Here is a 15,497-nt window from a genome sequence, read left to right on the forward strand (position 1 = left end):
GCAGAAAGTGTATCCAGCTGCAGCTACTCGAAATCCAAGTTTTGGAGCTGGAGCTGTGGCTGGAGTCACTGTGGCACATCCTCAAGGCTGAGGTCTTCGTGGATATCATGTGCAGTGAGGTGGTCACACTGCGGGTAAAGAGTGCACAGGCAGAAAGGGAACGGGTGACCGCCAGACAGTAAAAGCTAGGCAGGTAGAGCAGGAATCCACTGGTTCCATCTTCCTCTCTAACAGATTTCCTGTTTTGGATACTGCTTGGGGAAATGACTTCCCAGAGGAATGCAGCAAGAACCAAGTCTGTAACACCGCGAATGGCTCAGCTGCACAGGGTGGGAGAAAAAAAGAGTGGGAGAGCAATAGCGATTGGCAATTCTTAGTAAGGGGAACAGATACACGTTTCTGCGGCCGCAACATGATACCAGGATGCTATGTTGCCTCCCTGGTGCCAGGGTCAAGGATGTCACTGAGCAGCTGCAGGGCATTCTGAAGGGGGAGGTTGAACAGCCAGAGGTCAAGGTCCATATCGGTACCAACGACATAGGTAAAAAGAGGGATGTGGTCCTGAACGCAGAATATAGGGAACTAGGAAATAAATTAAAAAGCAGGACCTCAAAAGTAGTAATCTCAGGATCTCTCCTAGTGCCATGTGTGGTGAGATCAGGCATAGGAGAATAGACCAGATGAATGCATGGCCGAAGAGATGGTTTAGGAGGGAGGGATTTAGATTCCTGAGGCATTGCAACTAATTCTGGGGTAGATGGGACCTGTGCAAGATTGACAGGTTGCACCCTCGTGGGACTGGGACCTATGTCCTCGCAGGGGTATTTGCTAATACTGTGGGGGAGCCTTTTGACTAGAGTGGCAAGGGTATGGGAACCTGAGTGGGGAAACGCAGAGAAACAAAGATAGAAATGAAAGACAGAAAAGTAGAAAGCAGGAGGTAGACAAATTAACAGTGCAAAAGATGTAAACGGGTACGGAACGATACGATTGTGATTATGGAGAGATAGCTGCAGAGTGACCAAGGCTGGGAACTGAATATCCAAGGGTACTTAGTATTTCGGAAGGACAGGCAAAAAGGAAAAGGTGGGGTGGCGTTGTTAGTTAAGGATGAAATTAGTGCAATAGTGAGAAAGGATATTGGTTCAGAAAATCTAGATATAAAATCAGTCTGGGTGGAGCTAAGAAGCAACAAGAGGTGGAAAACATTAGTGGGAGTTGTCTGTAGGCTCCAAACAGTAGTTCTAAGGTAGGGGACAGCACTAAACAGGAAATTAGAGATGTATGTAATAAGGATGCCACAGTAATCATGGGTGACTTCAATCTACGTGTAGACTGGGCAAACCAAATTAGCAATAATACTGTGGCAGATGAATTCCTGGAGTATGTATGGGATTGTTTTTTAGACCAGTACGTCGAGGTACCAACTAGGGAACAGGCTATCCTAGATTTGGTATTGTGTAATGAGAAGGAGTTAATAATCTTGTTGTGCGGGGCCCTTTAGGGAACAATGATCATAATATGATAGAATCCTTCATTAAGTTGGAAAGTGAAGTAGTCTATGAAAGACAGAGGGATTGTGAGGCAGGGGGCTTACGGTGGTTCAATTGGTTCAATTGATCCTGTCATCCACAGGAATCACCTTTTCCAAGACAAAGTTACTGGTGAAGCTGATGATCTCTGTAGAGTCATTGCTCTGCATCAGTGTCAGGGAAGCTGAAATGAGGAAGTAAAGGAGGGAGATACACTAGATGCCAGTGTCAGAGGATTCTAGGGCTTTAGAAGGAATGCAAGGTTTGACACTATCGCAGAGCTAGGGTGGAGTGGTGACGTGCAACATGCTTAAGATTTAGATTTTAAATTCAGAAGAAAAAATACATCTGCAACTAAACTGCCATACATGATTGCACATATAAAAAAAGAGACATATGGCTAGTACCATCATTGCACTGTATATTATCCCTTTTGTTCCTCAGTTAGCCGATATATATGTACAAATGCAAGTTAATGTAAAGGGCTGAAAGTGCAACAAGGAGAAAAACTATCTATTTTCTGATGTCTCTCTAAAATAGGTGTTTGATTCTCAGACTATATAGAATTAGAGGTACTTGATGTTATCTTGCACAAATGCATATTTATCAAATTTGATAACTTTTCTTACTTTTATAAAACAAATTCCTTTAGTGCTTAATTTTGTAGTTATCTATTTTATGTTCCTGATTGTGGAATACAATTTCTGAAATTGTGCATCTAAAAACATGTTGGGCCAGAACTTCCAAGAAGTGGCAATCACAGTCGGTTACACAGTTAATGCAGCTACACATTTCATGCCCAACCTTTCCACTCGGAAAAGCGCAGTGCAATGGGTTCACAAAGCCTTCAGCCTAGGGCAGCAGAGCCAGATGAAAGTAAGCCACGTCCCTTTTTTACAGCACTTTTCCTGGGTAACTATTCTGCTAAGACAGTCAAAACCATCTGAAGTCTCTGATTTAAATCGGAGTGTCAGTTGGTTCCCAGTGCAAGGTAATTGCCCATCAGAAGCTTGAACACCCCAGGCAATTCCCATGCAGTCCTTGCATGGAGACTTTCCAATGGGTCTCCCAGCACATCTGGGATGCTTCCCATGTACAATCCTGCCTCCCACCCACTGGTGATGGTAAGTTACGGGCCATTAAAAAGTTACAAATTGAAGTTGTTGGTCCATGTGGAAAGCAACGTGCTCACTAAATTGATGATTCATTTCCACTCTAGACACATATATTAGGCAACAGTACAGCCTTTTATACATCTAGAATTGTTCTGTGTATGAATGGCTGTAAACTGATGCATGCTCTTATTATTTTTCAAAGCTTAATATTTCTGAAGTTATTTTCATTTCTTTCAATGCTGCAGTTATATGGAGGTGTTGTGGTAAGAAAATAGTCTTTGGTGATAATTGTTGCAAAAGCAGCATTCTCTTCAAACAAAAATTGTTGATTGTATTTTAGCAGTTGAATGAATTATTACTATAACCTATTGAACAATCCTATTTGCTGAAATTTCCTTTCCTCATTAAGACAGCAATGTCCTGGCTACAGCGCAGCGAAGTATCTAAGATAAACCTATTGTGAACTCACAATAGTAGGACAATGTTCAGTTGACAGTTATCTGATCAGAGGTTCTTTTGTTTGTTGCTGTATTTGTTGTTCTGAAACTGAATTTTATTTGTTTTTTTTCTGACTGGTTGACAACTATGATAGATGGTTAAGAGAGATGCCTCAATGTATGCATGTGCAAATGGTCTCCCAGAAGTTAGGAATTTAAATATCGATAGAATGGTTCGATAAGAAACCTTGCTGTCTGAATATTTAAACTGTGGCCAGGTAGATTTGCTAAGTATCCAGAGGGACCTGTTGAGCAATTTGTGCACCAACTTTACATCACTGGATTTACATTCTCATATAGCATCAAAGTGAAACAGTGTGAGATGACTTTCTCTAGAAAGCTTCACACTGCTTCATTCCAAAGTCCAGACTTATATAGTTAGTGCAGCCTTCGTTTGAAGTGGTAATTTATCCACACCAGCAGTAAATTTACAGTGTATACACACCCTGAAATAAGGACAGCATTTTCTAAGCTCAAGGTATGTTTCATAATTGGCTACTAGACAGTATTGCCGAGCACAAAGGGGAAACAATTCTCCCTGCTTTGAAATATTCCAGCAATACAAATTTGCCTATTATAATCTTGTTAAATTATGTTTTGTGTAGGAAATTTTGCTAAATGGCATTAATCTTTAAATCATTTGTATGAATCATTTTATGAATGTAAATTTCTTTTGAAATTTACTGGTTGAAGATTCAAATGCAGTGCAATATTTAAGTAATTGTAGGGAAAATAATACATATCAAAATTACATGGTGCTTCTATATTTGAATATAGACACAAAGGGAAAGGTGCAGAGGAGCAAAATAGTAAACACATTTACAAAAGAATGGGCTTAAAGTTTTACTATATGTAAATGCACAGATTAAATCATCCTCTAGATTCCTTTTCCCCTTTTGGTATAGAGTCAGAGTGTAGGACCAAATCCAGCCACAGGTGATCCTAGAATCAGGGTACAATATTTTAGTCCCATCTCCAACACATCTTAATTTTGTGTTTAGCTTCCCTTTGGGAGTACAGGATTACTGGATGGATAAATTTGAATTGTTTCCATACTGACATTGTTTTGTTAGGCATGCCAATAAAATGCAATTGTTGGATTAATAGTGAATGTCTATTCTGTTGGTCTAGGTACAAGGAAGTTTACAGAGAAGGATAAGAAAAGTGCTCCTGCTTCTTCAGATCTTATCCCAGAACCACTGCCACCAGGTGCAGAGGGATATGTACCATGGCGTACTGCTGCACGTGCTAACCGATTCAGGTAATCTATTTTCTTCTGAATGTATCTTTATTTTTATGGCTTTTGTTCCCTTGTATTGATTCCTCCCAGTGGAAATCTCTAAGATTCATCAGATTAGGTGACCTTTGATATATCCATGGGCTTTGTTAGTGTTTGGTTGTATATAGGCTGTTGATGGTGCTGAAGTGTGGTCAGACTGAATTATGCAAATTTGATTTGTCTCATCTTTTCTCTCTCCTCCCTTCAACTATCAACCCAACCATCTGGATCTTTAAAAAACATTATGCCTAACTCAAGACATATTACTAAGACTTGGAGCTCTTCTCGTTTTGGGCAACCAGTATTGGCAGGGTGGGAGATGTATATGAAGCCAGAAGCAGAACTCGGGGGGTTGTTGTAAAACTGGAGGAATAAGGCCTTGAAAGATTTGTAGCATTAGGATGATCATTTTTAATTTGGAGACATTAATGATCAGGGAGCCAATGTAGATCACCGAGGACAATGGTACTGAGTGAATGGATTTTGGTGCTGAATAGGATAAAGGCAACAAATTTTGAATGAGCTGAAGTTTAATAAGGTGAAGGAATGGTGGCCAGCCAGAAGAACACTTGGATAGTGAATCCTGGAGGTGACAAATGCAGTCTGATTCAACTTGAAACAGTGGCCAGGAGTTTGTGGTGAGCATTGAAGGCCATGACTTCACAGTCACTCCCACTTATTACCTTTAATTTAGTGCACAAACATAAAGTTGTTCTTTGTCTTTTGAAGTTGTACCTGTTTTTATTTATGTGGTTTTGTTTGCAAAATTTAAGTATGTTTACTACTGTTGTATTTTTTCATTTTAAGCTCCAATTCTGAAGACATTAACTTTCTGCTAGGTTATAATTCCACTGATGCTTGTCATTCTCAAAAACCTCAACGTGCTTTCATGTATGGTATCTTTGTTGGAAGGTGGTTTGGCTATAAGGCCCAGTACAGAAAGCCTTACTTTTTCTCACCTGATAATCAAACACAAATTTAAAGCAGGGTTTGCTGAGTGGTAATTGAGATTGGGAATCCTGATCAATTTTCCCCTCTCGATCCCAGGGTAATGGACGATTTGTAGCACCTCTAAAGTTACCTTGAGTGGTTCATGCTAATTCAGCACAGTTTGAGATTCAAATCTGAAACTTTCTTGTCCATATGGCTCACTACTTACTGGATAAACTTGCTGAGCCATTGGTTGAGCTCTGTTATATTTCTTTTGCTACATGCATTCAAATTCAGTAAAAGATAATTCAACGTTTACTGACTTTTGCTGTGTGCATGGTGACTTAGCAAGTTTTATTTAACTTGAGAGAAAAAATTGTGCCCCACTCTTTTTCCTTCCCCAGTAAATTATTTTATATGGACAGTATCATAGTTTGCCATTCAGCTGCCCTGTGTTATATGAGTATTAATAGCAAGACTTGATCATACATTGGGGAAAAAAACATTGCTGTAAGTGATTCATGATACTCTGTCAGAAATACTTATCAAAGCTTATGTTTTAAGTTTGAATAGTAATAAGTCATTAAGTTTAGAATTATGTCACATAATTTATTTTCAGTTATTTAAAAAGACTTTTGCAGATGAAGGAAAAATGTAGTGTCTTGTTAAGGTGTACAAACTTGGTCCCAGGCTCAGTTCCTGGCCTGTGTTTAATTAGTTGATCTCATCAGGGCAGCACTTAAGGTTTTAAAACCATCCACAGCATTTTGGGAAAGGATTAAAAGATTACTGCATATATGCATGTCTCTGGACTTCAGGTAGGAATGGTGTAAGGCTTAATTGTAAAGTTACTGACAGCTCAATTGGTTGCTGAGGTTTGCTTTCAAGGCTTATTTATGAAGATAGATAGGAAAGTAAGTTGTGAAGAGAATATTAAGAGTCTCCAAACAGGACATAGATTAAGTGAGTGGGCAAAAATTTGGAAGATGGAGTATTACGTGGAAAAATGTGAACTTGTTGACTTTGACAGGAAGATTAGAAAAGCAGTTTACTATTTTAATGGAGAGAGATTGTAGAAGTGAGATACAGAGTGTTGTGGTACATGAATCATAAAAGTGCAGATACAGCAGTTGATTAGGAAGGTGTATTGGCAGAGTGGATGGTAAATGCCGAGCTGCTCAAATCCCAAAGGGATACTTGAAATAGCTGCCACAACTGTTTTGCAATTTTTATTTTTATTTCGAGATGCATATCTTGAATTCAGTAGTATTAAGACCACCGAATCTTAGAGTTTTTTTTTACAAAACTAAATTAAATATTTATTAATAACATAAATGATTTTAAGCACATACGTAGGTTTACAGGTTACCACTATAACTCCTAGCTTCCCTAATTAATCTAGCTCCCAGTTACACCTCCATTAAGGCAACAGTAAAACAACATAGATTTCAATAGACCCAGGAAAAGTGCACAATACCCTGGACAGTGATATTTAAAATTAATTATCTTAGCTTTGGTTCCGAGAGATAGTGGCTTGGTACATTGAGGCTGGAAGCTTTTCACATTTGTTAGATCTTAGAATATCTTCTTCCTTACACATGATCTAATCTCCTTTATACATGTTTCCCCCTTTTTAATGTACATCCCATTGTTCCAATATATCTTTGCAACTTTTTTTTCCATAATATAAATCTTTCATTGTGCTCATATTATCAGTAATCTTTGGGAAAAATAAACACATTGTTTGGCTTAGCATCTGTTGGATAGGTGTAACACCTTACCATCTCTTTGAAATTCAAGACTCTGGTTCATCTAAAAATGCAAATGTTCTTCACACCTCACATTCTAAAATTTCAGCCATGTTTATGTATTTAGCATTTCAAACCTAGTTTCCCTTCTGATACATCAAAGCACCCAGACCAGCTGTCTGTAATTCATTTAAAACCCACAAACACACACCTACACACACACAAACTAATCGAAACCCTACTATTAACCTACCTTTACAATAAATTAAAATAATATTATGAAAGTTATTATATTTTCATGACAAAGGCAAATGGAATGTTGTCATTTATTGCAAGGGGAATGGAATGTAAAGGTAGGGATGTTTTGCTGCAGTTGTCCAGGGCATTGATGAGACCATACCTGGACTACCATGTACAGTTTTAGTGTCCTTATTTAAGAAAGGATATAAATGTATTAGAAACAGTTCAGAGAAGGTTCACTCAAATGAAATCTGGGCTGTGGAGCAGTGGGGAGGGATGGTGGGGTGCAGCATTATCTAATGAGGAAAATTTGGACAGACTGGGCTGTAACCAGTGGAGTTCAGAGGAATAAGAAGTGATCTTATTGAAACATATAAGGTCCTGAGGGGACTTGACAGGGTGGATGCTGAAAGGCTGTTTCCCTTTGTGGGAGAGACTAGAATAAGGGGCATAGCTTTAAATGGGGGACCCCTTATTTTTAGACAGATGAGAAGAATTTTTTTTGCTCAGAGGGCCGTGAGTCTTTGGAATCCTCTTCCCCGATGAGAAGTGGAGACCAGGTCATTGAATATTTTTAAGGCATGGGAAATAGATTCTTGACTAACAAGGGAGCCAAAGGGGCTCCCCCACTATTGGGGGTAGGTGGAATGTACAGTTAAGGTCACAGTCAGATCAGCCATGACCTTATTGAATAGCGGAGCAGGCCCAAGGGGCCGAATGGCCTGCTCCTCCTGGTTTGTATGCTCCTTTCTGTGTTTGTAAGAACTGCTGCTTGGGTGAAGTACTACCAGCTTGCTAGTTTCCATGGCTGGAAGAGCTAGTAACCATTAGTGTCTTCAGGAGAAATGGGGATTTTTTGTTATTGACATAATTAATCTGAAATTTGATGTGGTAAGTAGGTTTGTTTGTCAATCAGCTCACAGGATTGGTAATTGACAGCTACTTTTCTTTTTGTTAACAGGAATATTCATCTAAGTTCACCACATCAAAATAGAAATGTTCAGGTAAAGGCACAACAGTAAATTATAGCTGTTCTTGTATTCTGTGCATATATTATAAAGCTGCTTGACTTCTATTGTGTCCCAAGCAGTAATTTTATGTTGTGATCAAAATCAACAAAACTAACCATAGCGAATAATGTGTTGCAACTCATATGCATGATGCCACTGAAACATGGGTATTTTCATCAGTAACACTATTTTGTGTGTGCAAAATATCAATGTACAAAATATTATTGGATCACGATGAACAGCATTCTGAAGAATGTGTTTGATTTTAACAGCAACTCAAATTTATATAGTGCCTTTAATGTAGAAAAAAACGTCCCAAGCTGTTTAGAGAGGAGTAAGGAAAATGATTATGAAGTTGAGATGGGCAAAGGTCACCACCAGTGGTGGGCAATGGAAGGAATGGATGCAAAACAGACCAAAGTTAGAGGAATGACGGGTGGTAAGGTGGTTTGTAGGGCTAGAGGAAATTACAGAAATAAGGAAGAGTAAGGTCATGAAGGCATATTAAACACACAAATTACAACTCTGAAACAGACTGTTTAGCCCAACCCATCCATGTTGGTTTTTAACATCTGCGTGGACAGAAGCCCTAATCCCATGGACCTGCTCCAATTCCCATATCTTTCATTTCCTCTTAACTTTTTTTCTGTTCTTGTATAATCCCTACAGTTGTTCTGTGTATTCTGGCATCTTAACAAATTATGATTTTCTGGTTCTAAAGGCCTCCTATTCACAATGAACACGCAGTCCAACACACCTCCATTCCCCACCAGGACAGCCTGTAGGCCATCTACTTCTTCCTTGAACAGCAGCCTAACCAGTCCTCATCCAGCACCACCATCATCCTTGAAAATCTTGCCCTTAAACTCCATTCATTTCCCCCAGATATAAAATGTCACAATGGGACCCTTAATGGATCCTAGCTGTGCCTAGCTTTGTGTAGGATATATTGAACACTATTTATTCCAACTCTTTGTGCACCTCCCTGACTCTTTTTATTTGTTACATCGGTGACTGTGTCAGCCATACTTTCTGCCTTTGTAATTAATTTTGCTTTAGACTTCTACCCTCACTCTTGCATTTACATGCTCCATTATGACTCTTGCCTTCCTTTGCTTAGCTACCTCTGTCTCTGGGCATAGACTATTCACTGAAATATATAGTAAAGCTTGTTGACTCCCATAGCTACCTTGATTATACTTCCTTCCATCCTGCTTTCTGTAAGGATTGCCATTTCCTTCTCCCAGTTTCCCCAACATCTTCCACATGAAAGTTTCTGAAATGTTATTCTTCCCAGCCAAGATTCCCCTCAACTATAATTGACAGTGTTCTTAGCTCTATTTCTTCATTTCCAGAAGCAAAACAGGGCCCCCCTTGTCCCACTTTCTACCCCATTAGCCTTCACATTTGACAGGCCATTTTTGCCACCTCAACCTCAATCTGTCACTAAATACATCTTTCCCTCCCTTTCAGCAATCTATAGGGACCGTTTTCTCAATGACCCCTAATACGTGCACTGCTTTTCCACCCTCTCATGCAAGCACAGAAAATATGGCAGGCTAACACACTTTCCTGATGACTGCAAATTACTTGTAGGTCGTCCAGCTTAATATGCTGTATTTGCTGCAGTCGTCTTTACTTTATTCAGTTTGAATTTCCTCTCTGTTATTAACCCTAGATGCGCCATATGTCTTTTGTTGTGTGATTTTAATTTTAACTAATCATCAAATGAACGTTGGCTTTAATTGTTTCACTTTTACGTCTCAAACCATTATTTTAATTATTGTTTTGACATGATAAAAAGGATAAATATGATCCATTATCTTTTCAACTTTTCCAGAAGTTTCTATTTTGCTTTGAGCTCTTACCAAGTAAAATGTTGCCTTGATACTAGGAACAAACAGCATGAAGTAATTTCAGTCGGGTATTGCCACTCAGATATAGAGCAAAACTTGTGTTACTCTGTATCTGAATATTCCTTAGCTTCAACCTTGGATGTTAACAACCAACAGATTTATTTGGATTGGATTTGAACTAAAGTTGTAAGGAGGATTGTGTGTTAATCTATCACACCATTCTGTACTGTAAGTTGACATTTCTTAAAGTATAACTTGTTTCTTTAACATTTCACTCACCAGGCTAAGATGAAGTGCTGAAGCAAAACATTTGAAAATTAAAAAGTTTGTGTATTAAATTTTCCTACCTTAACCAATTTCAAATGATGGGACTGGGTGATATAGTAAGTAAACTGTGACATCCTTCCACTTCTGATACCTGAGTTTAAATCCACCTAGACTGATGGAACAAAGTTGTTCTAAAATAGAAGACCAGAATTTAGGTCCTCTTTCATTACCACCTGTACTCTAGTGATCTATTATATATAATTACTTGATGAATATTTATATTGAATTGTCAATATTTTGAATGCAGGCTAGTAGCCCAGTGATGGTAACATTGGAGAGTGCATCATCTTCAGAAACTGAAGAGCTAATCTGTACTCCTAAGGCAGAGACGCAGATGAATGTAATGGAAGATTCATATGAGGCAATCACAGTAAAGCAGTACAAACACTTAAAGGTAATGCTGTGTGTGAAAACAAGGATTTAACCATTAATGCATTTGAGCAAAAGTGTTCCTTTGTAGGTTTTAAAATTAGTATTTTTATTGAATGCAAGGAACATTTATCAATCTGATTTATATAATCTAGTAAATTTATGTATTATAGAATGTTGATAATGTCTAGAAATATACAGAGAATTCATTATTCACTAAAAATTGGTGCCCAACATGTTTTGAATTTTTGTTCAGAGAGCAATTCCGTAGCTCTTAAATGTTCATATTTATATTCACTTATTGTAATAGTTGTGGAGATTAAAACTCCTCGGTAGATCAGCTGCTTTGTATGCTTGTTTTAGATCTTTTTGATAAAATTGCTTCATACTGCAGATTAGGATACTAGAGTTAAATCATTTTAGCCTTTCATTTTGTTAAATCAGATAGCAAAAATGTAGGATCATAGAACTAAAGTGACTGACAGCAGGAGTCTTTTAGGCACCAATGAGTTGTCCATTCCTCCCTTTTATGTTTATGTCTTGAAGGCGCTGACTCGTGTTATGACACCGTTTCCCAGTTGTTGGTTGCCTTCTAGTATATCACCCAAGTAGCTTGGTAGATGCTTGGCATCCACAAAAGTGCACCTTGCAGCGGGGGTCACTGGATAGCAATTTAGGATTTTGAATTTTAGCTCATTTTCTCTGCTCAAAACCAAAGCTCACTGAGGCCAATTGTAGTGCCTTACCTGTCATTCTGGCTGAGAGCAAGTAAAGTATTACATTTAACAAACTTCAAGAGGATTTTAAAATTGAGGGCAAATATTTTGAAAAACAGTGCATTGGCTGATGAGGCATCAAAGCAAGTCAGCTAGACCAGATAATGGCATGTGGAATTTGGTATAGGAGCTGTTTGGTGGTGTTCCACCTGAGTTTATGCGGGGAAAACTAGATAAGCTGGCAAGCAGAGCAATAGAGAAACCAAACTTTGAGGTGACAAAGGTATGAATAATAAGTAGATGGTTTTAGTAATGGATCAGATTTGGGATTTGAATCGCAACTCAGGATTGAATGGGAAACCGAACTTATATTAATTTAAGTCTGAGAATCAACAGGGAAGGCAAATAGAATCACTGACTAAGGTGAGCCTTTTCATCTCTGAGCTGAAGAACTTTTGTCTTCCTGATTGAGAGGAAAGGGATTCTGGTTTGTTAGGGTTTTTTCTGATGGGTAGTCAGACAACACAAAAACAATTGTGGAGTTGATGCCATCAGTACATACGGAATGTAACACCATATTTTTAAATGATAATGCTTGTTAGGACAGCTTGCTAATGAGGAATAAAAGAGTCTGAAAATGCACTTGGGAATTAAGCCTTGATTCTATGACCTCCATGATTATGTGCAATACACAAGAAAACCGGTATATCAATGTCTACCTTCAGGTAACAACTTTGCCTTCACTATCAACGCTTGAGGGAACTCGAGCATTTAATTTAAGCACCTGAATTTTCATAAGACCATAAGACTTAGGAGCAGAGTAAACCATTTGACCTTCGGTTGAGTCTGCTCCGCCATTCAATGAGATCATGGCTGGTCTGATAACCCTCAACTCTACTTTCCTGCTTTGTTCCCATAATCCTTGATTCCCTCACTGATGAAAAATCTGTCTGTCTCAGCCTTGAATATACTTAACGACCCAGCCTCTACTGTCTTCTGTGGTAAAGAATTCCACACATTGACTACCCACTGACAGAAGAAATTCCTCCTCACTTCAGTTTTAGGTGGGTGCCTCCTTACTCTGAGATTATGCCCTCTGGTCCTAGACTCTCCCACGAGGGGAAACAACCTCTCAGCATCTACCCTGTGAAGCCCCCTAAGAATTTTATATGTTTCAATAAGGTCTGTACTCATTCTTCTAAACTCCAATGAATACAGACCCAACCGACTCAACCTCTCCTCACAAGAAAATCCCTCCATACCTAGGAAACCTTCTCTGGACTGCCTCCAATGCCAGTATTTCTTTCCTTAGATCAGGCGACCAAAATTGTTCACAGTATTCTGTCTTACTAGCACTTTGTATAGTTTTAGCAAGACTTCCCTATTTTTATACTCTGTTCCCTTTGAAATAAAGGCCAACATTCCATTTACCTTCCCTATTACCTGTTGAACTTGTGTGTTAGCTTTTTGGGATTCATGCACGAGGACTGCCAAATCCCTCCGTGCTGCAGCCTTCTGCAGTCTTTCTCCATTGAAATAATATTCAGCTCCTCTGTTCTTCCTGCCAAAGTGCATAACCTCACATTTTCCCACATTATATTCTATCTGCCAAGTTTTTGCCCACTCACTTGACCTGTTCATATCCCTCTGTAGACTCGTGTCATCCTCACCACTTGCCTTCCCATCTATTTTTGTATCATCCGCAAACTTGACGATAGTACATTCACTTCCCTCGTTTAAGTCATTAATATATATTGTAAATATTTGAGGCCCCAGCACTGATCCTTGTGGCATTCCATTAGTTACAGGCTGACATCCTGAAAATGCCCCCCTTATCCCAACTCTCTGTCTTCTATTAGTAGCCAATCCTCTATCCATGCTAATATACTACCCCCAACACCATGGGCTCTTATCTTATTAAGTAGCCTTATGTGCAGTACCTTATTACACGCCTTTTGGAAATTCAAATATATTACATCTACTGGTTCCCCTTCATCTATCCTGTTTGTTACCACCTCATAGAATTCTAATAAATTTGTTAGCATGATTTCCCCTTCATGAAGCCATGCTGACTCTGCTTGATTAAATTATGTATTTCTAAGTGCTGTGCTATTACATCCTTTATAATAGACTGCAACATTTCCCCAATGATAGATTTTAAGCTAACTGGCCTATAGTTACTTGTTTTTTTTTGTCTCCCTCCCTTTTTGAATAAGGGTTTTATATTGGCCATTCTCCAATCCTCCGGGACTTTTCCAGAATCTAAAGATTTTTGAAAGATTACTATCAGTGCATCCACTACCTCTGTAGCTCTTCCTTTAATATCCTAGGATGTAACCCATCAGGTCAAGGGGACTTATCAACCTTTAGCCCCATTATCTTCCCTAGTATTTTTTCTCTTGTGCTAGTTATTATATTTATTTCCTGCCCCTAGCGTTTTACCCTTGATTATTTAGTGTTTTTGGAATGCTATTAGTATCTTCTACCATGAAGACTGAAGCAGAGTATTTATTCAACTCCTCTGCCATTTCCTGGTTCCCCATTATTATTTCCCCAGCCTCATTCTCTAAGGGGCCTATGTTCACTTTGGCCTCTCTCCTTTATATATTTAACAAAGCTCTTATGGTCTCTTTTTATATTACTTGCTAGTTTACCCTCAAAGTTTATTTTCTCCCTCTTTATTATTTTTTGGTCATCTTTTGTTGGTTTTTAAAACTTTCCCAATCCTCTGGCTTACCATTATCTGTGCCACATTGTATGCTTTTCTTTCAATTTGATACTGTTCTTAACTTCCTTGGTTGGTTTATCCCTTTCCTTGAATCTTTCTTCCTCACTGGGTTATATTCTTGCTGAGAGTCGCGAACTATTTTCTTAAACGTCTGCCATTGCTCTGCCCTCATTTCATTGTAATTACCCTTATTTAAGTTTAGCACAGTTGTTTCTCACTCTCAAACTGAATGCTAAATTATACCATACTATGGTCACTGATTCCTGGGGGATTCTTTACTTTGAGATCATTTATTAAATCTACCTCATTACGCATTACCAGATCCAAAATAGCCTGATCCCTGGTTGAGTTCACAACATATTGTTCTAAGAAACTGACCTCTTCCATTGATGAGTGATGTCTTCCAAACAAAAATCAGTTAATCTCAGCTGTTAGATTTTGGTAACTTTATTCGTATGAATTCCTTGAACTTTATAAACATGATCCAGAGCACTCTAGCTCAGCAATAATCTGTTTCTATTTCTAAATTTTGTTTCAGGTGGAACTAGAAGAATGTCGACAGAGACTTGAAGAAGAAATGAGAGCACGGACAAAGGCTGATGCTCGCTTGATGGAGGTATTGGGGAAGCCAAGCCTTTTTTTCTACTTTATCCAGTCTTCCTGTAGATTACCTTGCAATTCGTTTATGTTCATTTTGTTGAAGTATGATAAAAGACTGGAATTTTTAAATTAATTTTTGCCTTTAGTGTTATTACATCATTAAGTTGCCATGTGAGGCTGTGTATAAAGAGTGAACAAACATGGTGAGCAATTGAGTGTCACCAAAAGTGAGTGCAGCTTTTGTACTTATGGCACTTGCTAGTTTCATATGTTCCACATTTCTTCAGGCTACAGCTATGCAATGAACCTTTTTTTTTAAACTAATATAATCAGGGTTAGGCCACAATTGGAAGAGTGCCTTATTAATATTCAGTCATTAGTTCAAGTTTTTAAAGTCCTTTTTCTGCATTTAAATCCACTATTAATTATAATTTTGCAAAAAAAACTGAAACATGCTTTTTGCTTAAGTTCCAGAATACACTACGTAATAGTAGAAAATGGAAACTTTTTTTATTTAAGCTTCATTGACTTACAAATAAAATTATTTTAC

At 38.4% G+C, this 15,497-nt stretch overlaps 1 protein-coding gene across 4 annotated transcripts in view; it reads left to right on the top strand.

Moving 5' to 3' along the window:
- cep78 (centrosomal protein 78) overlaps positions 1 to 15,497 on the top strand; it is a 74,057-nt gene that overhangs the window by 40,251 nt on the left and 18,309 nt on the right. For all 4 annotated transcript variants that reach the window (XR_005942869.1, XM_041186779.1, XM_041186778.1 and 1 more), the window contains exons 10-13: positions 4,276 to 4,405; positions 8,303 to 8,345; positions 10,782 to 10,928; positions 14,886 to 14,963. Coding sequence is in view for 3 of the 4 variants with exons in the window: in XM_041186779.1 (XP_041042713.1) it covers positions 4,276 to 4,405; positions 8,303 to 8,345; positions 10,782 to 10,928; positions 14,886 to 14,963 (398 nt within the window). In the remaining variant the exon portion in view is untranslated. The remainder of the gene's footprint in view (positions 1 to 4,275; positions 4,406 to 8,302; positions 8,346 to 10,781; positions 10,929 to 14,885; positions 14,964 to 15,497) is intronic.

The sequence above is a fragment of the Carcharodon carcharias genome, chromosome 4 (genome assembly GCF_017639515.1).
Source record: "Carcharodon carcharias isolate sCarCar2 chromosome 4, sCarCar2.pri, whole genome shotgun sequence".
In the NCBI taxonomy this organism is placed as follows: domain Eukaryota; kingdom Metazoa; phylum Chordata; class Chondrichthyes; order Lamniformes; family Lamnidae; genus Carcharodon; species Carcharodon carcharias.